General features: G+C 38.7%; 1 protein-coding gene across 5 annotated transcripts in view; it reads right to left on the bottom strand.

Moving 5' to 3' along the window:
- CRYBG3 (crystallin beta-gamma domain containing 3) overlaps positions 1-27,415 on the bottom strand; it is a 111,837-nt gene that overhangs the window by 23,549 nt on the left and 60,873 nt on the right. For 3 of the 5 annotated variants that reach the window (XM_022582740.3, XM_089910416.1, XM_089910415.1), the window contains exons 12-17: positions 26,838-26,964; positions 18,949-19,091; positions 18,717-18,843; positions 17,774-17,806; positions 12,215-12,327; positions 7,463-7,589 (exon numbers count right to left, since the gene is read on the bottom strand). In XM_022582740.3, the coding sequence (XP_022438448.3) occupies positions 7,463-7,589; positions 12,215-12,327; positions 17,774-17,806; positions 18,717-18,843; positions 18,949-19,091; positions 26,838-26,964 (670 nt within the window). Of the gene's footprint in view, positions 1-7,462; positions 7,590-12,214; positions 12,328-17,773; positions 17,807-18,716; positions 18,844-18,948; positions 19,092-26,837; positions 26,965-27,415 lie in introns of those variants that run through there. The other 2 variants (XM_022582815.3, XM_089910417.1) reach the window with 2 other exon arrangements.

The raw sequence follows: 27,415 nt of genomic DNA, 5'->3' as shown, positions 1-27,415 counted from the left end.
AACCATGGCTAAAAAACTAAGAACAACTAGACTGAATTCAAGGAAAGTAACCATAATGTGCACCTCAAATACCATTCCAATCCAGAGAAATACCAAACAGTGTGCTGGCAAAAACGTATCTGCAGTGATGAAAATTTAATAGAAGGCTCATAAATCTCTAATGAGACTCTAATCTGGAATCTTCTAAGTTTGGCCCATTTAAAACAAAATCACATAAATACTTTCAGTCTTATCAAATCTTGATGTTGCACAACAAATATGAATTCTTGTCTATGAGCTATTATAATATTATTGAGTGTTTTCATGTGCTAAAGGCTTCACATGCACTAGCTCATATAATCCTCATTTTATTCGATGAGAAAGTTGAGGCATAGAGTGGTCAGAAACATGCCCAGGGTCACTCAGCTAACAAGCAATGGTCTGTCAGACTCTCAAACCAAACTCTTCTCCAGTGAACTTATAATGCCCCTCATAAGAGCCTCTTTCACTTGGCTTAGAAAATCAGTTTCATCACAGGCCTTTCTAACTGGTCTTCTTCCTTTAAAAAAAAAGTTATAATACATTTCAAAAAAGAATAAATAATATCTAGACGATCATGTATCCAGCACCCAGAAGTAAAATTTAAATTTTACTATATTTATATCAAATTGTATAAACAAGTAAAATCATAACATGTACAGATGAATTTTAATTTTCCCCCCTCCCTAGAAGTAACCACTATGATGAAGTTGTGAATCTTTATACATCCTTTGTTTTTAAATTTCACAGAAATATATCTTACTGTAACATCCTTAGTAACACATGAACCTCAGTTAATATATTTCCTTTTATGATTGTGCTGTACTATAGTTTGTTTCATCCATCAATGCTGCAACAAACATCCTTATTTTTCCCTCATAGCAACTGATACTCCTTCCACTAGCTTTGTACGAATAATCCCACTTCTCTGCCACTAAACTAAACTTTGGTGTTGTCAGATCTTCCAATGTTTGTATCTAAAGTAACGTAATGCTACCTAATTACTACTTTATTGATAATTTGCATTTACTGGATCACTAGTGAGGTTTAACATCCTTTGTATGTTCTTAGCCATTTTCTCACATTTATGAACTGGCTATTCATAGTCTCTGCTGATTCTTAAAATAGGTTTTTCTTTTCAATTGATTTGAAAGAGTTCTTTTTATATTCTATACATTAAACCTTTGTAGCTTATAAGAGCTGAAAATATATTCTCTAGTCTGTGGCTTGCTGTGGTAGGCTCAATAATTAATGTTCCCCCACCACCATCCAAAAAGAGGTCTGCATCCTAATCCTGGAACCTATGAATATGTTAGCTGATATAGAGGAAGGGACTTTGCAAATGTGATTAAGAGTTAAGAATCTAGGGCTTCCCTGGTGGCGCAGTGGTTGGGAGTCCGCCTGCTGATGCAGGTGACACGGCTTCGTGCCCCGGTCCGGGAAGATCCCACGTGCTGCGGAGCGGCTGGGCCCGCCTGCGTGTCCGGAGCCTGTGCTCCACAACGGGAGAGGCCGCAGTGGTGACAGGCCCGCGTATCGCAAAAAAAAAAAAAAAAAAAAGAGTTAAGAATCTAGAGATGGGGATATTTGTCTGGATTATCCAGATAGACCTAATATAATCACATAGGTCCTTATAAGAGGGTCAGAGACAGAGGATAGAGAACAGAAATTGAAGTGATAAATTTTGAAGATGGAAGAGGGCCATGAGCCAAGGAATGCTGGGCACCTCTAGAAGCTGGAAAAGTTAAAGAATCAGATTCGCCCCCAGTGTCTCCCAGAAGGTATGCAGTCTTGCCGACCCCGTAATTTTACCCCAGTAAGACCTATTTTAGACTTCTGACCTCCAGAAATGTAAGATGATTTCTGTTGTTTTCAGCACTAAATTTTTTTTTTTTTTTTTTTGCGGTACACGGGCCTCTCACTGTTGTGGCCTCTCTGGTTGCGGAGCACAGGCTCTGGACGCGCAGGCTCAGCGGCCATGGCCCACGGGCCCAGCCGCTCCGTGGCATGTGGGATCTTCCCGGACCGGGGCACGAACCTGCGTCCCCTGCATCGGCAGGCGGACTCTCAACTACTGCGCCACCAGGGAAGCCCCCTCAGCACTAAATTTGTGGTAACTTGTTACAGCAGCAACAGGAAACTGATACGCTTGCCTTTTACTACTGACTTGTATGTTTTGCATTTAAATCCATCCTACTCCAATATCATTAGCATAGTTTTCCATATTTTCTTCTGTTTTTTCTTCCAGTTTTATTGACACATAATTGACACACAGCACTGTACAGGTTTAAGGTGTACAGCACAATGATTTGACCTACATGCATTGTGAAATGAGGACCACAGTAAGTTTAGTGAGCACTCGTCATCTCATATAGATACAAAATGAAATTGGAAAAAATTGTGTTTCCTTATGATGAGAACTCTTAGGATTTACTTTCTTAACAACTTTCATATATAACTATAGCAGTGTTAATTCTATGTATCATATTACAAATTACATCTTTAGTATTTATTTGTCTTATAACTAGAAGTCTGCATCTTTTGACTGCCATCCAATTCCCCCTCCGCCACCCCTCACCCCGTTAATCACAAATCTGACCTCTTTTTTTTTTTTTTGACCTCTTTTTCTATGAGTTTGTTTGTCTGTTTTTGAAGTATAATTGACCTACAACACCATGTTAGTTCCTGGTGCACAATACAGTGGTTCAATATTTCTATACATTTCAAAACAATCACCGTGAAGTCGAGTTGTCATCTGTCACCTTACAAAGATATTACGTAATTACTAACTATATGCCCGGCACTGTACATTTCATTCAGCTTTGTTTTTCACATTTAGGTTGCCATTAATCCATCTGGAGTTTATTTTTGGTGTTTGGAATAAAGCAAGATTCAAATGGTATCTTTTTCCATGTAAAGGGCCAACTGTCTTTCATAATAGCCCCACTGAAATGCTATTTCTGTCACCTTCCAAATTCCATTATTCATGAAGGTCAGTTTCTATGCTCTCCTATCCCACTCTTCTGTTGGTCTCTCCTTGCACCAATACTCACTACCTTAATTATTACTGATGAATAATGCAATATCTGTATTTGGTAGGACAAGTGATCCTGCCTATTGTTCTTAAAAATAATCTTGGCTATTTTGAATCCCTATCTTTGCCAAATTAATTTTAGAAGGAGCTCATCATGTTTTACCACCACCCCTGCAAAAGACAAAAGATTCTGTAAGCATTCTGCCTGAAATTTTATTAATTTGGGGAAGACCAAAATATTTACAATATTGAGTCTTTTCATCTATAAAATCTCTCTCCATCTTTTATGTCCTTCAAGAAAGTTTTAACAATTTTCCTCATAAAGAACTTACTTGCATTATGTTAGATTTATTTCTAAGTATCCTATATTTTAGTTGCTATTTATCTTGTAATCGGCAACTTTTAAAGATTTCATATTAATCCTAATAACTTGTCTGTGGATATTCTTGACAATTTTGTTTCTTCCTTTATACCTTTTGTGGTTTTCATCTTATTAAAGTGCCTAGGACTCCAAAATAATGTTGAATAGAAGTGGTGATAGTAGAAACCACTGTCTTCTGCCTGAATTTAAAAGGAAATGCTTCAGATATCTCACTTGGAAGTATGATGTTTACTGTAGGTTTTTGTTGGCCTTCCTGTTCAAAATGTACACAGTAGTTACTGCTATTAGCTATATATGAGTTCATCCGAAAATTTAAAAGTAACCAAACTCCCCTACACTTTATAAAGTCATTGCTTCCTTTCATCTGTGGCTGGATTTACAGTCATCTATTTATAGCTGTACCCCTCCCTTATTCATTACTCTTGCACAGAATGAATTATTGTCTTGCCAATTCTTATTCTACCTTTTAAGATCATTTATGTCATCACAGTCATAAATTTCATTTGAACTTTTTCTACAATCTCTTGTTACAATGTTTCTTTTGCTTTGCCTGCTTATAGCTACCAGGATTGGATTATACTTCAAAGGAGGCCAACTTCCATGCCAAGCTACCATGGAGACACTAAAGAAGTAATGAGAAGACTGCTGCTCCCATGGAAATGCAACAAAAGCAGGTTACCCCACACACTACTAGACCAATGCTTAAAAAACATTTTACTTAATGTTCCCAACTCACCTCTAGCCCCTCACCAACTGTTCTGGGGACTGTTATTTGGCAAAACTTTATTGAAAGCTAACATACCATCTTATTCCCTCAGACCATGTGAGGCCTAAGACTGGACACATTGCTTTTCATGTCCAATAAGAAATATGCCCAGGATACTTATTCTGTTGAAGTGGAGGCTGTCAAAGATGTAAAAATACCTGTTCTAACAGTTTCTTTACAGATGAGTTAACTGAGGTCAAAATAAATTAGGTGATTTGTACAAGGTCACACTAGTAAAAAGCAGAACTGTAAACTATGCTCGCAGCTCCTTTCACTGTAAAATGACTGCAAATTATGCATCCATGGACCTCTAGAATGTAACATATGTCTGCACAGATAGAAATCAGCCTGGAGCAAACTGTCATTTGCAACACATACTGATCTTGTATGAAGATGAAGTGTTAGGACTCCTCAATATTATACCATTATGACACTTTAGCACTAAAAGTCACAGCATGTCTGGGAATGCCAACTACAAGCAACACCCTCATAATTCTGCAGTTTTAACTAATAAAAGCAAAAATAAAAAAATTTAGCTCATATATATGTAAAGTTAACTCAATGGATGTAACATTTCCCACAATGAATCCAGAATCACACTGGATTGTGGCATAGGCGGTAGTATTAACCAATCTATAGAAAAAGGCATATCAGTTCCTAAGTGGGAACACAGTAGGGGGACAGGGGCTGTGAAAGTAATCAGAGAAGCAGGATAGATAAAGTGTGTCTAGAATTTTCCAAGGAAAGGAGACACAGAATTTGGAGAATGCAAACAACTGGGGAGGTGGGGTGGTGGAGTCTCTTTTGTGGGGAATATTAGCCTAGGTAAACTACTCAAGACATCTACCTAATTTTATCCAAATAGTAAAATGTCTGATGACTAATTCCATTTCCCAGGTTCTTCCAGAGAGGCAGAAAAATGCCCAGGACAGAATTCTCAAGTATTCTAGTTACTAGAATCCACCTCCTACAAAATTACCAGGTTGGCCTTCTGATTCACCTATCAGTCTCCTAGGTCTGATCAACTCAGGGTTTCAGGGCCACCAAGGGTGAAGCATGGTTGACCTCACCAAGGAAATGTTACCTGTTGAGGCTGCCTCCTGGTCAGCTTGCAGATCTTTACTGGGATGCCCAACGTCACCTCATATTCCTTCCATTTCACCACCAAACCTACTGCCTAAACATGGCTTCAACAAAAACCTTTCAGAGATTCAAACATACCTGGTAAAGGCATTAAGAAAACTTATATGCTCTCCTTACATAAACTGAATACACTCTTTAATCAGTTCTTGAAGTGAAAAGGCTATAGCTCTCAAATCCTTTCCAAGAGGCACCTTCATCTACACTGCCTGGATTCCACAGGACCAAACCAGGGACATGCAACTGCATAGTTCAACTTATGTAGAGATGTTTCTTTTCTCTGTCTGTATTTTTACTCCTAATTTTAACTATTTATTTTTGACTTCATGAATGTGGAAGAAATGTAACTCCTCAAACAAAAATAGTAATACCATTCATTTGGAGCACCTAAGGATCGGTCTGCTAGTTTGACCACTAAAAATTGCTAAAAAGTTCCCTTCCCAGTAAATGCAGACTACTTTCCCATGCCTTTTTCAGCCTTATCAATACTTGGAGAGACTGACCAAAACACATTCTTTTTTTTTTTTTTTTTTAAACCCAGTTTTCCTCCAATAGACAGGAAGCATCGTAGCCACTTAGTCTTTCCAAGTTGGTGTCTAAAGGCCACTAAGAGAGACCAAGGCTCTATTTTTATTCTTGTTCCTCAGCCAAGACCCTATTTTTACCCTGATACCAAGAATACTCTCTCCAGGAATGCCTTGAAATAAGACTACAATGCTGGGACTTTGCTGGTGGTCCAGTGGTAAAGAATGCTCCTTACAATGCAGGGGACACGGGTTCGACCCCTAGTCAGGGAACTAAGGTCCCACATGCCGCGGGGCAACTAAGCCCATGAGCCACAACTACTGAGCTCACGCGCCTCAACTAGAGAGCCCACGTGCCGCAAACCACAGAGCCTGTGAGCTCTGGAGCCTGCTTGCCACAACTAGAAAGAAGCCCGTGTGCCGCAACAAAGAGCCCGCCTGCCGCAACTAAGACCTGATGCAGCCAAAAATTTAAAAATAAATAAATAAATAATAAATCTTAAAAAAAAAAAGACTACATTGCTGAGGTTGGGATCGAAGATCCTGAGTATGATCATCACTCCTGGAGTCAGCTCTGGTTGAAAGATCTGACTGAGTCACTCCTGTCACCATGTAGGGCTTCTAGTCATCATTGTGTAAATCTCAGCTTTGACCAAATGCTCCTAGGGAATCATCATAACTAGACATCTTAAAAATATTCCAGATCCTTACTACTTCCTCTGCAAAGACACTACTAACTAGGGACCCGGAATGAATGTCCCAGAATAGCTATCCTGTTTTTCTCACACTTAAAATTCTGAGTAAATATGATAGAAAGGAGAAATTACTTACTCTATAAATGTAAGCCTCCAAGGTGACCCAGGTAACTCTGCACAATCTAGGCAGGAAAGCCCTAGTTCCCCCAAAACAAGGTTTGAAATCAATACCAATGGTGTTCCGTGACTTAAAGTAACATTGCAAACCTAAGTAGCAGACAAGCTGTCATGTGACTTATCTAGCAGAATAATAAAATGATCAGGTTATTATTTTTATTAAGCAGCTCTACCAATTACAGTCACGATACTAACAGCTAATACTTATTGAGCGCTCACCATGTGCTAGGCATTTTACAAGCACCATCGCATTTAATATCCCAGTGGCCTTACAAAGTACTACTATCTTTTATAGATGAGGAAACTAAGTAACTTAGTCAATGTCACCCAACGTTGTTAAAGTATTCATTTAAGCTCAGGGCTATATTACTTCCTAAATTTTGCATTCTGAAAAAAAAACAAAGAAAGAAGAAAAATATCAATCTTGGGAATTCCCTGGTGGTCCAGTGGTTATGACTCAATGCTTTCACTGCCGAGGGCCAGGGTTCAATCCCTGGTCGGGGAACTAAGATCCCACAAGCTGTGCGGTGCAGCAAAAAAAAAAAAAAAAAATCAATCTTTCATTAGTTGGATTTCATGAGTGAATCTCAATTTTACAATCTTCAAGCAAGTTACTTAAATTTTTATATTTTCCCTGTATTATTTCTTCCAACTTCATGTTATCATTCACAGTAATTAAACTGGACAAGAAAAAGTCTTATAAATATGCATCAGTGAAGTACTTACATAGTCAATGGGCTTGAGGGATTTGACTCTAGATGTTGGGCAGCCACAGGAAGTAAGGTCAGCATACAGCCCTTCTTCTAACACACACTGATGATTAGAAATGTCCTCTTGGTAATACAGGAGCCAGCTGAACAAACAAGCAGTGAAACATTCAGTCAAAGTGCATCAGTTGGCAGTTTGACTCATCATCATGCAGTGGGAGCCAGGGTAGGAGTAGGACATAAAACTCCTGGTGCTGGTCAGCAGCGAATACCCAGAGTCGGTTTGGGAAAAAAAAAAAAAAAGCTACTACTATCACCTATTGACTGCTTACCGTGTGCCAGACTAGGTACCCTGCATGCATTATTTCACCATGTACTCATTACTTTATAAGGTAGAAACAAGTGAGGTAGAAAAGTTAGGTGATTTGCCCAAGATTCCCCCAACTATTAAATAAATTTGAAATAAAGCATCTGCTGTAAGCTAAAGACATTAACTTCATTCAGTGCTTTCAAGTATAAAAACCTGGGATCAAATTATAGTAATTATTAAGTACTTTAATAGATTAGAAATTCTTTTTGAGAAAAACAAAAATTTGTATCCTTAATGATGAGTTTGCTTTCAGTCTAGGTTGAGTTAGAAGCTAGACTCCAAAAATCACACAACAGTATTTAAAACCTGTCACTTGCATAGCTGATAGCAAGCGGAGATTTTTAAAAAGAAATGAACCCTTTAGAATCTTCCATAGCAAATTATCTTCAATATAGCACTCATCAAAAGCTTGGCTAAGACATGCCATTTTGGAAAGAAGGGGCACAAGGGAGAAATTAATTGACTGTTACTACTTTAGCTTTGGTGTGTTTAAGTTCTAGCTCTATATTTTAAGATCACCAGAACCGTGCTCTAGCTATACGAGGTTAACTTTAGATAACCACAGAAATGCTCTGTGACAAAATTTACTGCCATGTCTCCTACGTAATAAGCATATTATAGCCAATATTTCCGAAAGGTTTTTCAATGTGGTGGGCATGCAGCTAAGCCCTTATGTGCATTATTTATTTAGTCCTTATAAGAATTCTTTGAGGTAAGTACTGTTATTAGCCCACATTTACACAGGAGGAAACTGAGGTTCAGAGAGATGGTCCAATTTGCTTGAGATTACATAGTGGTGAACTGGGCTCAAATCCTCATCTCTGAAGCATCCCTGGTACTTAAACAATCACCATGGTTCCTGTATTCTTTTATTAAAACTACAGCTTAATAAATTACACATAAATCTAAATAAAATATGTAAATAAAATGTACATTTTGTATGTATTTGGCCCTCTGTATCTACAGGTTTCCTACCTGCAGATACAGAGGCCCGACTGTCGTCAGCCACTTTATATAAGGGACTTGAGCATCCACGGATTTTGGTATATGTGGGGACTCCTGGAAACAATCCCTCACAGATATCAAGGGACAACTGTGTATATAAATTATATATATATATATATACACACACACACATTATACTGAAAAATATGTATAAATTATATATATATTTATTTATAAGTAAATAACATATACATTTCCTACATGAAGCAACACATATGACTAATTTGTCCTAGACTTCAGTGTCTAGGACAAAAACATCCCCCTTCAAAAAAAACTTCAGTGCTTCCTTTTATCAGAAAATTTAAACTATATCTTGCAAAATACTTTCTTTTTTCTTAGAGAAGAAAACTCAAATACTAGGAACAAGACTAATTCAGGCCCTTGATATACATATTTCTCACTAAGTTGCAGATAATCTATTTAACTAACCGTGTCCTACTTTATGTGTTTTCACATTGTAAAAGTTTCATATCCTTCTTGGAAAAGTATAAGAACAGTAACAGATACAGAGAGGTTCAAAGTAGTAAGAGTTATAGAAAATCAGAAAGGGAAAAGACTGTTTTATTTAGGGTTAATCAAGAAGGTTAACAGAGGGAATGAGGATGGACTGAATCTTAAAAACATATATGCAGGTTAGTATTAAGCAGGGTTCACGAACTTACGTACCTGCAGGAGGTCAGGCACGTAATATAAATGAGTAGTGTACCAGATGAAAAAAAAATGGGCAGGGCTTCTCTGGTGGCGCAGTGGTTGAGAGTCCGCCTGTCGATGTGGGGGACGCGGGTTTGTGCCCCGGTCCGGGAGGATCCCGCATGCCGCGGAGCGGCTGGGCCCGTGGGCCGTGGCCGTGGCCGCTGGGCCTGCGCGTTGGGAGCCTGCGCTCCGCAACGGGAGAGGCCACGACAGTGAGAGGCCCGAGTACCGCAAAAAAAAAAAAAAAAAAAAAAAAAATTGGCAATATATCCTATGGTACACTGGGGAGCACATATGCCTCTACCCGACACCAGCTAATTATCACCAAAGGTGAATGTTTCCCCAGAGTTTCCAAATCTTCTGATTTTTAAAGGGAAGGTGAAAAACAGGTTCTTCTGAAAAATATTCTAAACTTAAGTATTGATACAAAGAACTTCTTTTTTTTTTTTTTTTGCGGTACGCGAGCCTCTCACTGTTGTGGCCTCTCCCGTTGCGGAGCACAGGCTCCGGACGTGCAGGCTCAGCGGCCATGGCTCACGGGCCCCGCCGCTCCGCAGCACGTGGGATCTTCCCGGACCGGGTCACGAACCTGCGTCCCCTGCATCGGCAAGCAGACTCTCAACCACTGCGCCACCAGGGAAGCCCCCAAAAAACTTTTTAAACAGTGTGTAGGCCAACCAAATAACATCTGCTAGATTTACCTGAAACCTACCACGTTTGATACAGAGCCGGGGTTAGCAAACTACAGCATGTAGGCCAAATCCACCTCATAGCCAGTTTTCCAACAGCTCACAAGCTAAGACTGATTTTTGCATTTTTAAATGGTTTTAAAAAATTAAAAGAAGATTTTGTGATATGCAAATATTATATACAATTCAAATCTCAACATTCATGAACAGAGTTTCACTGGAACACAGCGATGCTCATTCGTTTATGTACTGCCTATGGCTGCTTTGGTGCTACAGTGGCAGTGCTGAGTAGCTGGGACAAAGCCTGTATGGCCCACAAAACTGAAAATATCTACTACCTGGCCCTTTGCAGAAAATGTCTGCTGACCCCTGGTACAGATGGTAAGGAGGAAAACACATAGCTGAGGAAATGCCCAAAGACAGGAGGAAAGGAGGATAGTACAAGGATAAAATGGAGTATGGATATAGAAAATGAGATTCATTGATGGTAAATCCTGGAAAAGGAAGAGTTTGAACTTGATCTGACTGGTATTAGAGAATGAGTGGGATTTAAAGAAGAGTAGTAAAATATTAAGCTGGACTTTGGGACAAATAACTGGGCTATGATTGGTTTGTGGTAAACACTGGAAATAAGATGACACTGGGGCACTTCCCTGGTGGCGCAGTGGTTAAGAATCTGCCTGCCAATTCAGGGGACAAGGGTTCGAGCCCTGGTCCAGGAAGATCCCACGTGCCGCGGAGCAACTAAGTCCGTGCGCCACAACTACTGAGCCTGTGCTCTAGAGCCCAAGAGCACAACTACTGAAGTCCGTGTGCCACAACTACTGAAGCCTGCGTGCCTAGAGCCTGTGCTCCACAACAGGAGAAGCCACTCCAATGAGAAGCCCGCGCACCACAACGAAGAGTAGCCCCCGCTTGCCACAACTAGAGAAAGCCCGCACATAGCAACGAAGACCCAATGCAGCCAAAAAATTAATTAATTAATTAAAAAACGAAAAGATGACACTGGAGTGTGGCTCATTAGGGGACTGAAATCCCTCAAGTGGAAGATAGGACCCCTCTACCAGTTCAAGAGAAACAGAGGAGAACGGATGAATCCAAGATATTTTGAAGGGAGAAGAGAGACTTTGATGAGTTATTAGGTAGATACTTGATATACAGAGATGCCACTGTAAAGATACACACACTTAAAAGTGGCTAAAATGATAAATTTCATGTTATACATATTGTACCACAATAAAAAATGATACATAGAATATATGTCCTAGAGGGGTGGAATAGGGAGGGTGGGAGGGAGGGAGACGCAAGAGGGAGGAGATACGGGAACATGTGTATATGTATAACTGATTCACTTTGTTATAAAGCGGAAACTAGCACACCATTGTAAAGCAATTATACTCCAATAAAGATGTTTAAAAAAATGAATATATGTTAGAATATAAGTTGAGAATCACATACAGTCTCATATACATGTGAGAAAGGTCCAGTACGTTGCCACAGTTGGAAGAATACAGAAAAAAAAAAAAAACGGCCCAACAATCCTGGGTCTGACATTTGGTGTGTGACCTTGGGAAACTAACTCTGAATCAGGGATCCTCATCTGTGAAATGGGGACAATGAATACTTTAAACAAACAAAAAGTTTTTTATTTTTTTTTAAAATTTAGGAGTAATATGTCTTATCTGGACAAAAATGCTAATTTTTATAGCATTCTATTATACTACACAGTAAACACACAATATAAACATTCAAAACATTTAGGAAATAATCTAAGATAACGATGAGAAAAAAAAAACCCACCAAAAATGCTCCCAATGTTGGCTAGTCAGCATTCTATTTCACAGTAGCTTGTAATACAAGCTGGGCAAAGATCATATAGGCAAATTAGCAGTTGACTAATGATTAAATATGTTTATTTCACTGTATACGCAAAAAATAAAGCTAAATCTCTGTAAATTTAAAAGAAATTTAGTTATGTAAACAACAGCAGAAATCATTTCATAAGCATACTTACCAACCCCGAAGAACTTTAAAAGAACATGGCGTGAATGGTGAAGTCAAATCCGAAATTTCTTTGGTAAAATCTATACATTCACCTTGGAACCCTGGTTTACTGAATGCTTTGAGCTATAAGAGCAACAACAATTAAACAGAAAACAGTTGCTTGACATCATCACAAAGCAAATGAAAACCTTTCATTTCATGTACTTATAAAAATTCAGCAAAATACTAGACTCGTGTTTTATTTATTAACAAGGAATCCATGTTAAGGATGACATTCTCCTTAAACTCAATTTTTTACACTTATGTATTTGCCAGCAGTGTCAAGATTTATTTATCATTCCATCCATCTCTTGCATCAGATGCTGGGCACAGAGGCCTGGAAAATAATTCTACCTATAAGAGTAAATCAGAGTCCCTCCTCTACTAAAATGTGGTCCTTGCCCATTGTATCAAGCAATTATTATCCCCTGTGGTGAGACTACATGTGTAAAATAAGAAGCAATTTAGTGCTAAACACGAAGGTGGTTTGGAGTGGTATGAGGTGTGGTGGCTATGCCTTTTCTCTCCCCAAGCCTTCTTGATCCACAGTTAATAAAAGGGAGACGGAGAAAGCACAAGCGCATGCCCATAAGAGAGCATGAGGGTGACTGTGAGACCATAGGAGCTGATGGCAGAGAAGACAATAATGATGGGATTAGTGGAAGATTTATGGTGAAGAAAGATGTCTGTGCCATATATTTCAGCTTACAGGTTCCAGTTTACTGAAGACTACCTTAAATGCACAGCTTACAGCTTTATATAACTACATTTCTGCTTTAGTCCTTTTTGTCAAGGAAAATTCATGAAGTCTCAACTATAATTCCCTTTAGACCAGAGATATAATAATCTGCAACACTAGTGGCCTTGGATCTCCAATAAGTAAGAAAAAATGAATGAGGCCTATAAATATTTCATAATACAGTGGAGCCCTGAAATAACATGGCCCACAGATCCACCCGGCACCAAGAGGCCTGCATCGTAGCTAAGAGTGCATCATGATCATCTACAGCACCGCCCTCTCTCCTGCCTCGGCTGTCGTGGAGAACAAGGCTTCTTTGAGCAGCTGATGTTCAGCTTCATTGTCCCAAGGGTCCTCTTAGAGACGGGTGGTCTCTGAGTTCTGAGGAATTGTTTCTTAGCTATCTCATTCTGCTCTGACCTTGCTAGGTCTGGTATCAAAGCGAAGCCAAAACCAGAAAGCCGAGAGAACCCATTACCCCCGACCAACCGGGGCTTGCACAATACGATTTCCTAATGTGAAACGAGGCTGTATTTGGAGCATTAAAACACCAAGGGACTCCCTGCCTTAAGGAAGCGTGATCCATCAAGTTCCTACACCATGGTCCTTTGGTGGATACAGGGGATAGAAAGAAAACGCAAGTCCAAAACAATACAAACCTCTGGAACGACTGATTCCCTGTATAAGAACAATTCTACATGTCCAGGCAAACTGCCCTGGATTCCTTGATAAGAGCATATATTTTAGTTAGTGGTTTTTCTGACTATGTTTTTTTTAACTTAAAGGTTTATAAAACATGAGGCTAAAAAGTAAATCACAGTTAAGTCCCAAAAATGTGGAGTAATTTCTCCTACAGGCAAATATTACCTTTATTCACAGTAAGAATCAGAAAAGGCACATGAGAACAGAGATCACGGTTGTCTGATTCACTACGTGTATTCCCAGATGTTGAATTAATTATATTCATATTGCTGAGCCTAAGATTTACACTTCAGTATTTCACCATGAAGTCGTGAAATGTCAAATCCTGGACAACTGACGATGCAAGCTAATCATACTGCAGTTGATGTATGTAACAGCCACCTCTACTTTTTAGTCTCAGTTGTCACACCCAGAAGCATTACAATTCACACACATACACACACTCACTCTGCCATGAAGTACTGTTTTGATTTGATGATTTAAAATACCCAAATTTTAAAAAAAGGACTTAATACTGACCTGAGTTTATTTTTACCCCCCAAATGAGATATGGTATTGATACACAGTTCACTCAGGATTTGTCCAACCCCAGAAAAGTAACCCTTCATTCTGAGTACCTTACAAATGCCTCAGAACAGAATAATTCTCATAATAATGTTCTGAGGATGGACCACCCGAAACCAACTCTGCACTTTCTAATTATAATAATTAATCTGTGGTTTCTACCCTTGGTGAAATTAAGTGGCAGTGCCTTGGTGAGAATAAGTCCTGCGAAAAGCTAGCTGGATGACTCACTACTTTGGTTTCCTTTCCAGATTAATGGAGAATAAATTAACAACTCGGATAGGTGGCTTAGAACACAGATGAATAGTCAGTTGAACAAGAAATGAGTTTATTTCGAACTATTCCCATTACTCCGTGCCATGTGAGCATGGCTTAATCCCTACCAGCACCAAATGGAACTGTATGGAAGAAGAAAAAAACAACAACAGTGTATCACTGGTTTCCAAGGTGCCTTTTCACATATCTATCTTTTATTTTCTTTAGAACTACCCTTTGAAGCAGATATTATCACCTCTTTATGATGAAAATTTTGTAGAGATCCTTTGTTTACTATGTACTTTTCATTTATGATATATAGAAATAGATGTAATAGTTCTTCAATATGACAAACTAAAACCTCAAGAACTTAATTACTGAACAACAGTTGTGCTTTCTCAATTTATTCCACAATATCAGAATAATTTTTGAACATAATTTTATTTATTCCAATGCTAAAATAATTTCTCTGAGAAACATTCTATCCTGTCTAAACAAGACTTTCTGCAGCCCTTTGGACTTCCTTCAAATAAATGTACTTATTGTTAAACAAAGAACAGTTTTGTTTCCACTCTTCCATTACCTCACATTGTCTCATAATGCAGTGCTATGTAGTTTTCACATTCACTACATATTCAATAATAATCTTACTTCCCTGTTTACTCATAGAAGGCTTTCTTTACTTAGATAAGTACCACTTCCTATTTCTGGTCTCTGGATTCTATAAAAATGATCTGGTCGTAGTACCAAAAAAATGTTTTCCTCTACTGCTCTTGAGTCTTACTGATATTTGACTAAAACTATTGTTTACTTCTCCTCCATACATGATAACAGTAACCACCACTGTTAAAGATCCTGTGATCGCTCTAAAATTCAATTTGGCCAAATTATCCAATAGAAGAAAATATTCAGTTGCTTTTTCTCAGCTAGAATCATGTATAAAAGGGAACAGAGGGCTCAGTACTTAAAGAAATCCAAACTTCTAATTATATTTGCAAATGGACTTTTAAAAGATTCCAGGAAAGAAAGGTCCTTGGTTGGGTCAAAGTGGGGAACTGGTTAGAATTTCTAGAGAATGGATGCCTGACTACAGCCTCTCTGGAAACGAAACTCACTTCTGGAAGATTTAATCTAGTGAGATTTCGGATACTCAGGACTTGCTAAAAGAGAGAGATGAGGACATTCTGAACATAATCCACATTCTGTTTGTTTTTTGTTTTGTTTGGGAAAAAATAAAAACAAAAATAAAATGCCAGGTGCTATGAAGAACTCTATAATGGTCCTGTCATTGTATCAAATATTGTGAGTTGGCAATCAGACTTGGTGATCGATCTTCAGCCACGGGAAAAAATAATCTTCTCAGTAAAAGGTGGTGTTCTGTGTCCCAAAAAAGACATATATCATCATAATATGCTTACACATCAGCAATAATATTTTTATTAGCATAACTCTCGTGCTATATATTAATTTCTACACACATATATCTTCTGGCTTTTCCCTTAAGTGGCTTGAGGTTTCCTTTCAAATCACCAGCAGACAAGAATTCCCTCTCTGACTTGAACTTGAGATGTAACTTCCTCCTTATACCTTAGATAGGGAAATTAACTACCCCAAATGAACACAGCTTCTGCATTGTCAACCTATCACAACTACTTGCGAAGGAGAAAATACCTTCTAGTTACTGAATGGAACCAGACTATCAGCCAAGATCTGTTTGTTTTTATTTGGGTAAATGAAAACAAGCAAAACTTTCTGAATATTTGGTCCAGTGGAAATAATAAGGGCTTCGATACTGGGTAAACTAAGGAGGCTTTGTCTGCATGTTACCAAATATCCAGCTGTCATACACTAGTCAGAGACCTTTATTTCACAAGGCAATGGCTGAGCTATACTGAGAAAAATAAACAGGGCCAATTTCACTGGGTGCTTGCTGCTGCTTACTTTCTCTTCAAGTTGGGCTGTAAATCCTCTGAGCAATCTGCCCCAAACAAGGAAGTTCATAAGAAAGAACAGGGATGTAGGAGGGGGAGAAACAGAGCTTAAAAGAATGTGATTTTTTTATCTGCACTTAAAACTCAGAGAATGTGCAGTTTGGAATTATCCTGGTTTACCTCTTTATCTACTCAGGTTGTGCTGATGCATGTGAAAAAGTGCTTTGAAAGTCCACAGTCGGAGTTTTCTAAGATTCAAAGTAAAGATCTGGCAGGAAGTGTCTCCAGAACAGCAACTGAGTTATATTCAGAGAGGAAATGTTCCCAATAGGCCTGAGCTAATCGGAAAATAATAAAACCTGGAAGCACTGTGAACAGAATCACAGTTAAACTAAGCTGATTTGAAATATATAAACACTGACATGAACACGAAAAACATACACACTCAGAGAAACAGATTCAGCCTTATGTAAAACTAGCAAATGTCAAATATTTAAAATTAATCATGTATTTGGTTTTCTGAAGAAATTTTTCTAAATTGGTTATTTAAAATGAGACAGAGGAAGCACTGTAACTCATCCCCTTTCTTTTATGGTTGTACCGCTCATATCATGATATGTCTTTCTTTGACGTAAAATCTTGGAATTAGATACTGAAAAAAATGCCTCTTTTTGCTACTTCTAGCTGTGTGAAATGACGCTTACTTAAATTCTAAATCTTTGCTTTCTCATTAATAAATGGGAATAAATCCTGACCTCACAGAGTTATCAGAAGCATTAAATAAGCACAATTTCTAGCCCTCAATGGATAATAAGCAAACATTAGGCTCCAGAGTATTACCCAATCCTTCAAACCATTAACACACTAGAAATAAAGGAGCGGGGTTGCAGTTTTATCTGTGCTTTTAAGGCATATGTGATTTAGGTATTAGAATCGCATTTACATAATAAGCATGCCATTTCTCCCTGGTAAGTCTGTTCCTCCAGTCAGCGTAACGTACTGTGCTGAATACGAATGTGACACTGAAGAAGGGATGGGCAACAGGAAGGAAGGAGTGGCAGAGGTTCAAGACGAACCCAAAGTGGTCAGTGCTGAAGCTCTAGTAGGAGAAAAAGAAAGGAACCGTGACAAATCCAGGCCAATATGATCAGTAACAAAGATGGGCACTCTTGTGCTCACAGGTTCCTAGGACAACAGAAACTGCCCTGCCATACAGATCCATAAAAGTTATCTGAGGGAAAGGGCCAGACTTGAGAGAAAGGGCCAGACTTGAGAGAAAGGGCATACATTTTTAGTACACAATTTAACAATTATAAGTTAAGAATATTTTTAAACATACCAAATGTGGAGGCTCATTTATCCCAAGTGGTTCCTGAAACATATATTAAAACATTTTAAAAATTATAATTGTATAATCACAGTTGTCTTTGAAAGTGCTGAAAATCTCCTTTGAAAAATGAAAAAATATATGGTCTGACCAATTTACTAGATTCCTTGAACTGGTTAGGACCCTCAAATAACCTACTAAATTAGCTTATAATAATTTTAATGTTTATTACTAATTCATTTTGAGTAATATTATAGCTAGAAGAAAAATGTGCCCCAGTAGTCCATTAGAAAGATAGGGTCTGAACTTGCCAACATTCTCTTTCCCGTCACTATCTCCTGGGCACCCTATTGTTCTGCAGTGTTTGTTATCAACCACACTGGCCACACTCTTTCATAACTTTGTAATTTTGCACATGAGGAGATGATTCCCTCTTGGTGAACTGCCTTTTCTGCCCCACTTCCCTTCCTGGAAAAATTGCTTTTATCCTCTAAGACATGACTCAATGCATCCTCTTCTTGAGGAGAGGCATGGTCCCCAGCTCCCCAGGCTCTCCATTCTCCCTTCCCCTGGTCCCTCAGCACTGCCTACACACTTCATTTCCTCACTAGTCATACCATAAGCAATTGTGCATATGCCTGTCTTCTCTAAGAGACTGAGACAGGGCAGTCTTATTCATCTTTCATCTCCAGTGATCAGTCCTGTCTGACACAGCAAAGGCACTAAATAAATGCTACTGAATGAACTGATCAAATTACAAAGTACCTAATCATCGAGGTGCTAATGCCATCTACTAGCTCTCTATGGAATCTGCAGAAATCCATATGCTGTTTCATTTTCTCTATAGATACATACAAAATAATCCAACAGCTCCACTTTATAAAAGCCTGTTCCATGTGTTCAATTGTATGCCATTACATGTCACTGGCATTGGTTATGTTCACATTTAACTCACCAGTTGGATAGGTCGTATTGACATGATTATATTATTTGATCCTCCCCAGTCAAAAAAGCATTTGTATTTCCCTTTCTCTAAAATGTATTGTTCTCCACAGAAGAACTTCTGCTGGTAGGCAACCCATCTAGCAGGATAAAAAGTAAAAAGAACTGAGGTGACACAGAATCGAGCAACCAATAATTTTAAACACCAAAGAAGCTCTAGGTTCTCAGAATAGGAGACAACTTACACGCCACTTTTAACGTGAATGGATCTTGTTTCACTGCCAAAACCCATTTCTTCTAAGTCAGAAATTTCCTGATTTGTAATGTCAATAAACTTCCCACTTTCTAGATCAGATTCAAACAGTGTGATAGAAGATTCTATGAAATTCTAAAAGGAGGAAGAGGAAAGTTTAGGAGAACAATGGTATTTTGTTTTATGGCTTGCTGTATTTTAGCAAATTTTCACATACTTGTGGGATAATTTTCACACAAATAAATCCAGGAAGAATTTTAAATGGCACGGAAAACAATTTTAATAGTCACTACTCCTATATACTTTAAAGAAAAAAAATAAGTCTGAATTTACTTTAATCAGGAAAACACATTTTTATGAAATTGGAAATTAGTCAACAGTTAGTAAATTGCCAGGACTTACAGACTGTCACATATAACACTAATTGTAAAGGAAACTAAAGTCTCACTTGTGCCTAAAAAGCAAAAGCCATATGAACCCAGAAGTAAACACACAATGTACTATGGGCATTGTGGGAGAGGATTTTATGAGCTTAAATGTAACAGGAAAAATAAAATCCGCTTGACAAAAAAATTGTTCTTTAAAAATTAAAATCAGAGGACATCTCCGTATAGTCAGACGGCATATTTAAAACAAAAATAACAGAAAGATTCTAAGACCCAACTTGACAATCAGCAAAAGGCACACATAATTCACAAAAAAGATTAATGTTAAAAACAAACAAATGTATAATTTCACTCATAAAAATGAAGAAATTCAAATTAAAACAGATACAATTTCACTTTTTAAGTTAAGAAAGGTCTAAAAACCCAGTTTTACCAGGGAACGTTCCTGGTGGAAATATAAATTTTACAGCTACTTTAGAAAATAATTTAGGTATATATTTAAAAGACTGAAATGGTTTACATTCTTTGAGTCTGAAATTCCTTTTCTCTTGTTTCCTAAAACTAAATGATAGCCAATTTATATGCAAAGATGAATTACTTATCATAGCGAAAAGCTGTAAAAAGTGTAAATGCCCAAAAGATTTACAAACATAAACCTTTATGCATCCACTGCTTGATGGAATAAATACAATTAAGCAGAGTTTTTAACAAGCTAACAGTTAAAAATTATATCATACACTTACTAGCGGCCAGGAGCTTTACATGCCTTATTTCCAATGTGATTATATTACTATCACTCCCATTTTACAGCTAACAAAATTGAGTAACTTGTCTGATAGAACACAGCTACTGAGTGGCAGAGATTGAATTTGAGTCCAAATCTGTCTATTTGTCTACTCTAAACTCTTAATCACTGTCAGATATAAATGTAAGGATGAAACAGTAGGACAAAAACTAAAACTTAAAAACTTGGTAAGATTACAAGTTCTCAAAAACACCCCAACTTTCATCAAAAAAAGACTAGAAGAAAAAAAAGAAAATACCAAGACTGGTTATCTTTGGGTCCAGATGTTGAACAATTTTACCCTATATTTTTTTCAAAACTTTATAATAGGTATATTTTTAAATGGAAAATACAGAATGCATTAAAAAAACAAAACAAGAGGGACTTCCTTGGTGGTCCAGTGGCTAAAACTGCACTCCCAATGCAGGGGGCCGCGGTTCAATCCCTGGTCAGGGAACTAGATCCTGCATGCCCCAACTAAAAGATTCCCACATGCCGCAGCTAAAGATCCCGCGTGCTGTACCTACAGACCTGACACAGCCAAGTAAATAAATAAATATTTTTTTAAAAAAAACAAAAAACAAAGACTCTTCCTTTCTGCCTACTATATTTCATTGTTTGTAACTCAAGTCTTAGACCTATGGAAAAAAGTTAGCAGCTTCTATACATCTCAAACACTATCAAATTTCTCATTATGATTATTATTATAAATATTATCTAAGATTTCTAGTATAACCATTCATTTTACATGAACAAGCAAAACAGTGTCCAAACAAAACAAAGCATCTATGAGGAGAGAAAGAAAATACATTTAAAAAAAAATTCTCTTGCACTTACAACTCGTCATGTTTGAAGGATTTAAAAACTGCTAACACAGCTGGGTCAAATTTCATTTGAAATTTTAAAAGATAAAGGCTTTTTACCAGAAATTTTTATTATAAAATAATTTCTAACCCATATTCGTGTTCTCAATTCCTCCTTGAGAGTAAACATGTGCAACCTGAGAACACCTGTCACCTTCATTACTTTCTCATGGTTCTTAAGAAAACGGGAGCAGGGTGGATTTACTCTTCATGACTCCCACCATCCCTCATTTTATTAACAGAACACTTTTCAAAACACTTGCACTTGTTATCTCTTTTGAGCTCCCTTAAACCCTTATTTTACATATATACGTGTATATATACACATATGTATACATATACGTGCACATGCACACACAGATGTCTATATCTATCTTGTTACAGATATAGATCTGCCATTTTCCAGATACAAATCTAGAATATACATATATTAAATCAAGGCTTCAACATCCTAGAAGAGATTTTCCTTAAGGTGTCCAGGACAAGCCTCCCCAATGACATTTTACAGCCTGGGCGCCACATCAACAAACCTGGTTATATTGACAACATAAACTTCCATCATCCAAGGAACACGAACATGCCTCCGTTTCTTGCAACCTGAAAGTGTGTAAATAGCTCCAGGCGGCTGTGAGAATACAATGCGGTAATGACAACTGAAGGCGCCCATCTGAGTCCTGGTCAGGAACTGGTATCAACAGCCGCCGACCAAGTCAGGCCCCATGACAATGGGCAGGTCTTCAGCAGCTCTCACACGTGGACTCCTCCTCCCTTACTCTGGTGATTCTGGAACGCTCCATCTCTGCTTTTATCTCCTCTGCCCCTACAACTGTTCTCTACTCCCTGTTAGGGTTGTAGGAATTGAGTGGGGATAAGCTGACATAAACCATGGGTCACTGCGTCACGCTGGAGTGAAACGGGACAAAGACAAGCACAGATATGTGCACGTGTGCTGGGACTGTGCCTTTTCATTGAGAAATCACTTGTGTTACGGTGTCATGGACTCTACTTGAGCACTGATTTGCACAAAGCCTACTGTGTGGGTCGTGGGAGAGTGGCGGCAGTGAGGAGGGTGAGCTGGGAAGCAGGCTGAAGGCGCAGGCCGTTTGGCAATGATGCAGCCGGGAGCTGAGCAGAGGAGGAGGGACCCACTGCCACAGGACGCAGTGCCGAGTACAGGTGCTGGCAGCACATGGGTTCACAAATAAATTTACTCATGTGACTTGAGTTTGTGTCCTTCCTACTCTGGCTACCATTCCCAGAGACATGGCCAAAGGCCACAGGAGACTCCTAAGTGACATCGTTCTCTTTTTTAATCTGCTTTTGTTTATTCATGCCTTGTAGCTTCTGCCGTCCATCTTTTTCTAAGCATGTTTCTGAGCCAGGCTTCGGTCTTTGACCCCCTCTGCATTTTTCACTCAAACCTACCAAATATACAGTATATGATCCAGTTGACTAGTTGCCATCAATATGGTGTCCCTGCTGGTCAGAGCTCTTAACTCCAAGCCAAATCCAGTCATCTGGGGCTAAATCTCAAGGGTCACATGTATAAAGTATGGGATAAAATATGCCAGAAAACACAAAAACAAAAAACCAAAACTTCTAACTGCCTTGCTCAGGAGGTGACTGCCACAGGGCACAAGTCCTGTGAGGTTACTAGGTTATTCTAGGTTATTATCATTCTGACTATAAGCACAATTACATAATACTTAAATTTATCAAATAACTTTGAAAGTCACACAGATTTAAGTGGAGCTCTGTTGCTCCAGGAGGATGAATAATGATGTAACAACCTCAAATCTGTACTCCATTTTGTATTTTTAAAGAACTTAAATCCAATGAAAAATCTGGGTAGTCTAATATGGTTTCAGGTACAGTACTCCCCACTGTTAGAGCAAGCTAATGAGCCATTGCTTCAGGACCAAAAATAAGTCTTAAGGATCAGTAATTTGATTATTCTTAAATTCCATAAAATCCCTCAGTTCATTGGGCCCTGGAACTCTTACGCTACAACCCCCCGGGGTGGGCAGCGTAATACGAGACACCAGCTGAGATCTGGTGTATCCATTAATTTAGGAGACATAACAGTGTCTGCTGCACACCACCTGGTTTCAGAGATCTGAAAAGAGGCCCCAAGTCTGAAAATCATAACAAAAGCAAATCCAGAAGTTAGGCTAGTATGAAACTGAGGGAAAACAAGCATCCCAAGAAAGTTTTATAGAGGAAGCCAAGGAATAAAAATTCCTTCTTTAATCCCTGGAGTCTAAATACTGCCATATTCCTTCTGGTCCTCTTCGCTTTAGAAAGTAATCAACTCCAAGTCAACATATCTGCCTGACTCATTTGGAATTAGAAACACATTTCTGGTTGTCCTCTCCAAAGCAATCCATGACACAGATCACGTTATCCCTAAGGAACATATCCAGGATCTGACCTTCGCAGATCCAGAGTGTTCCACGCACTACAGCCAGGATGTAAGAAGATTGCATTGTGTTATGCAACTTTTCTGTCCTCTATTTTCTATTATTTCAGCTTAGATCTTAAATTCAGTGCTTCACTCTTCCCAGGTTAGAGGCCTCTGAGAGTCTACATGGGGAAAAGATGTCTCACATCAACTCTGCCTGCTAATCACATAGGTTGACACAGGTGACAACCCCAAGAGCTTTAAATCCTATTTCTAACAATACTGTATCATATATTTAAAATTTTCAGAGGGTAGATCTTATGTTGTGTCTTACAGCACAAAAACATTAATAATAATTATAAACAGGGCACGAGGAAACTCTGAGAGGAGATGGATATGTCTATGGCCTTGATGGTGGTGATGGTTTCATGGGTGTATACTTATTCCCAAACTCCTCAGTTGTATACAAAAAATATGTACAGATTTTTACATGTCACTCATACCTCAATAAAGTGGTTTTTAAAAAAGAACTCCTCCCCAATTATATGCTATACCTGGAGAGTATAAAATATTTCATCTGAAAACATTTTCGTGAACATACATTTAAATTATAAATAATCTGAAAATTATGTAAATATTTATTATACATGTGTATTAGTCTGCAGAGTAACTATATATTTATAGCTACAAATGAAGTGCTAATAATCCTTTGGCTGAATGAAATTCCAGCTTTCCACTCTTGAAGTGCTTAAATTTTTTACTCTAATCATTCTGTAACAAAGGAAAATGGGTAATATGACATGGGCTCTAGAGTAAGACAGACTGTCCCTCAAATCACAGCTCTACACTCGGGCACAGTACTGAACACCTTAGATCCTCAGCTTCTGTATCTATAATATGGGAATCGTGAGTCTCTAGCTCTTCATTTTTGTGAAGATTAAGTGCAAGCATGCATGTAAAGCCATTAATAAGTACCTGAAAATGTTAGGATTATTATAATGAGGATTATGCTAACATCTTTACAAGGTAAACTAGTCCTAATTTTTTTTTTTTTTTTTTTTTTTTGGCTGTGTTGGGTCTTCGTTGCTGTGCGTGGGCTTTCTCTAGTTGCCGCGAGCGGGGGCTACTCTTCGTTGCGGTGCATGGGCTTCTCACTGCAGTGGCTTCTCTTGTTGAGGAGCACGGGCTCTAGGGGCGCGGGCTTCAATAGTTGTGGCGCATGGGCTTAGTTGCTCCGCGGTCTGTGGGATCTTCCCCGACCAGGGCTTGAACCCATGTCCCCTGCATTGGCAGGCGGATTCTTAACCACTGCGCCACCAGGGAAGCTCCATAGTCCTAATTTTTTTAAAATCTAATTTAAAAAGATTTTCTTTGAAGGAAAGTCTTACTTATTTGTACGAAAACTGTGTCATCATTTTTGTAAATACCCAAAACTTTTGTTTGCAGAGGTAATTGACATGCCAATCTCTGCTCATTTTTCCAATATATTTTATCATAGACTGTCTATATCAAATATCTCCTAAAATTTTAGCTACATAGTTATACAGTTATTTTTAATTTTTACATTTTCTACTATTGGGAGAGTTCAACTAGTGAAATCTTGGGGTTTTGGTTTGTGTTTTGCTTGTTTTAGTCATAGTCATCTTTGGAAGATACCATCATATTCACTGCTGAACATTTCTAGGAGCAACACTTCCACCCAACTCTTTTTTTTAAATCAGGAGGGAAAATTTTAAAAATTACTCAATACTAGGTGGAAGATGCTTTCAATCACAACCCTTAGCTTCCTCGACGCGTGTGGTCACAATGACCTAAAAGAAAAAAAAGGCTGTATCGTGTTTTGTCTGGCTTGCCTTTTAGTGCTCAAGTAAGGAGTAGCTATGTAGAGAAAACCCGTGGCCCTCGTACATTAGAATTGTGAACTAAATACCTCAAAAGCTATCTATCCATGGCTCATGCAAACTCAGTGCCCAGTCTTCAGTGGACGGTGCTACGTTTCTTTTTGGTAGAACCGGTTTCCAACTCGCTTTCTTACCAACAATGATCACTCATGGGGAAAAAAAAAAGCTCTCCTGTTCCCTGTGCTTCTTCTCTCCCATTCAGGCTCCTCATGCCTGAACAGGTGAGGGTTTGCACCAGTGGTGTTGGTGGCCCCCGGCAGACAGAAACTTAAGGAACAGAGCACATAACCCCTGTGCTCATGCAAAGCCCACGTGGACCCAATAATCACCCTTCACTTCATTATCAATTCCTTCTAAAGGAGGCTTTGGAGGCTATGCCAGATAGTTTAGAGTTTATATGGGTAAAGACTATTTTGGAAATACACTGCGGTGGTATAACTCCTGAATTATGAGAAAACATGCTCCTCTGAACACACCAACAAAGTCTCCAGAGCTGGTCAGAAAAATGAGCAACATTTGAGAAGCCCTGATATCCTGCAGAACTCTCTAACATCAGCTTCCGCCTGGAGTCCTGGAACATTCTAGACCTCCTGCCTCCAGGCTCACTTACCTTCTTCACCTCATGCCAAGAAGGTCAGGAAAAAAAGTGTGAGCTCCTCAACATGGCATATAAGGCCCTTCGTTATCTGGCTCTGTATTCATCTTCCCAAAGTTCTGCCTAATAGCCCGACTTTGCTGCATTTCCAAAACACACCAGGTTCACTGACATGAGGGTTTCTCAACCGCAGCACTATTAACATTTTAGGCTGATGATTCTTCGTGGTGGGGGGCTGTTCAGTGAATCGCAGGGGTTTAGCAGCCTCCCTGGCCTCTACCCGCTGGATGTCAGTAGCATGCCATACCACCCCCCACCCCAAAGTCATAACAGTCCAAAATGTCTCCAGACACTGCCAAATGCCCCCTAGGTAAGATCACCCCCAGCTGAGAACCACTGGCTTACATCCTTGCCTTTTTATATGCTAACCTCTTGCTGAAACACCTGTCTTTCCTCTTCACCCTGTCCCCAAATTTCTTCACTTGGCTAACTCTCCAACTTGAAATTTCAACTCAGCTGCCCTCTTTTCCTCTCTACTTCCAAGGGGAAGTCCTTGACCTTTCTCTGGGTATCCTGAGTACTTTGTGCTTAATCCAGTCATAGTCAAACAATATCAAACATTTATATAGGTGCTATCTACCCTATCACTGCCTGCTCTGCGAAGGCAGGGACTGAGTCTCTGGCCACCATATCTCCAGCACCTGACACAATACATCTAACAAAGCAGGTGGTCAAAAATGATTATGGAATCAATGGATGAAAACTAAACATAAATATTCTATATTAATCATGGCAGTTAAGAAAGGCAAGCAAGTCACAAAAGCCGTTCAGTTTAATGCTCTCAGGTATTAGAAACATTTTATAACCTTATGTTCTACCAGAGGTCATATCCAGTTTTCATGGAAAGCTAAAAAAAAAAATAGAAAATTAAGAACAAGGAGGCTAACTCACAGCTTGTAAGTACCGGAAAGACAAGATGGAACCACTTAACGCCCCACAGGCACTACTGTCTTCAAAATCTCCTTCTTCAAGCAAGAATTGCTGGCCTTTAAAATGTTCTTTTTCATAGGCAACCCACCTAGAAATACAGAGGACATCCAACTGAGTCATTAATAAAACCGCAGGCAAGAAAGCAAGAGAGAAAATCATCATAAAGCACCGAGTTGCACATCACCATATTTTAAAAAGCAACACATTTATTTTGCTACCATTTACAGAGACAAACAAATGGTGTATGCCTCATGGATCAATAGTTTTTATAGTTTGGAGGCTTTTCCCAACAAAAGGTTAACTGCAACAGAGGAACTCTCATTAAATGTTTGTGGCATGACCCGATACTACATCTCAACGTGGTCCGAGAATAGTTTGCCGAGTAAAAAATAATGGAAAGCACAAATAGCCAATGAGAAATAGTGCAAGCCCACACTGAGATTCAAAGATAATCAGTCTTATTTTTCTGATTAAGCCCTGCTGGAAGCCCAGAATGATTACTATATTAAATATTTATTTAGGGTTTAAATCAAAGGAAC

The sequence above is a fragment of the Delphinapterus leucas genome, chromosome 4, assembly GCF_059928025.1.
Source record: "Delphinapterus leucas isolate spDelLeu-1000000601 "Yukka" chromosome 4, BTC_Dleu_Yukka2, whole genome shotgun sequence".
In the NCBI taxonomy this organism is placed as follows: Eukaryota; Metazoa; Chordata; class Mammalia; order Artiodactyla; family Monodontidae; genus Delphinapterus; species Delphinapterus leucas.
This window is presented reverse-complemented; position numbering and strand designations above follow the sequence as displayed.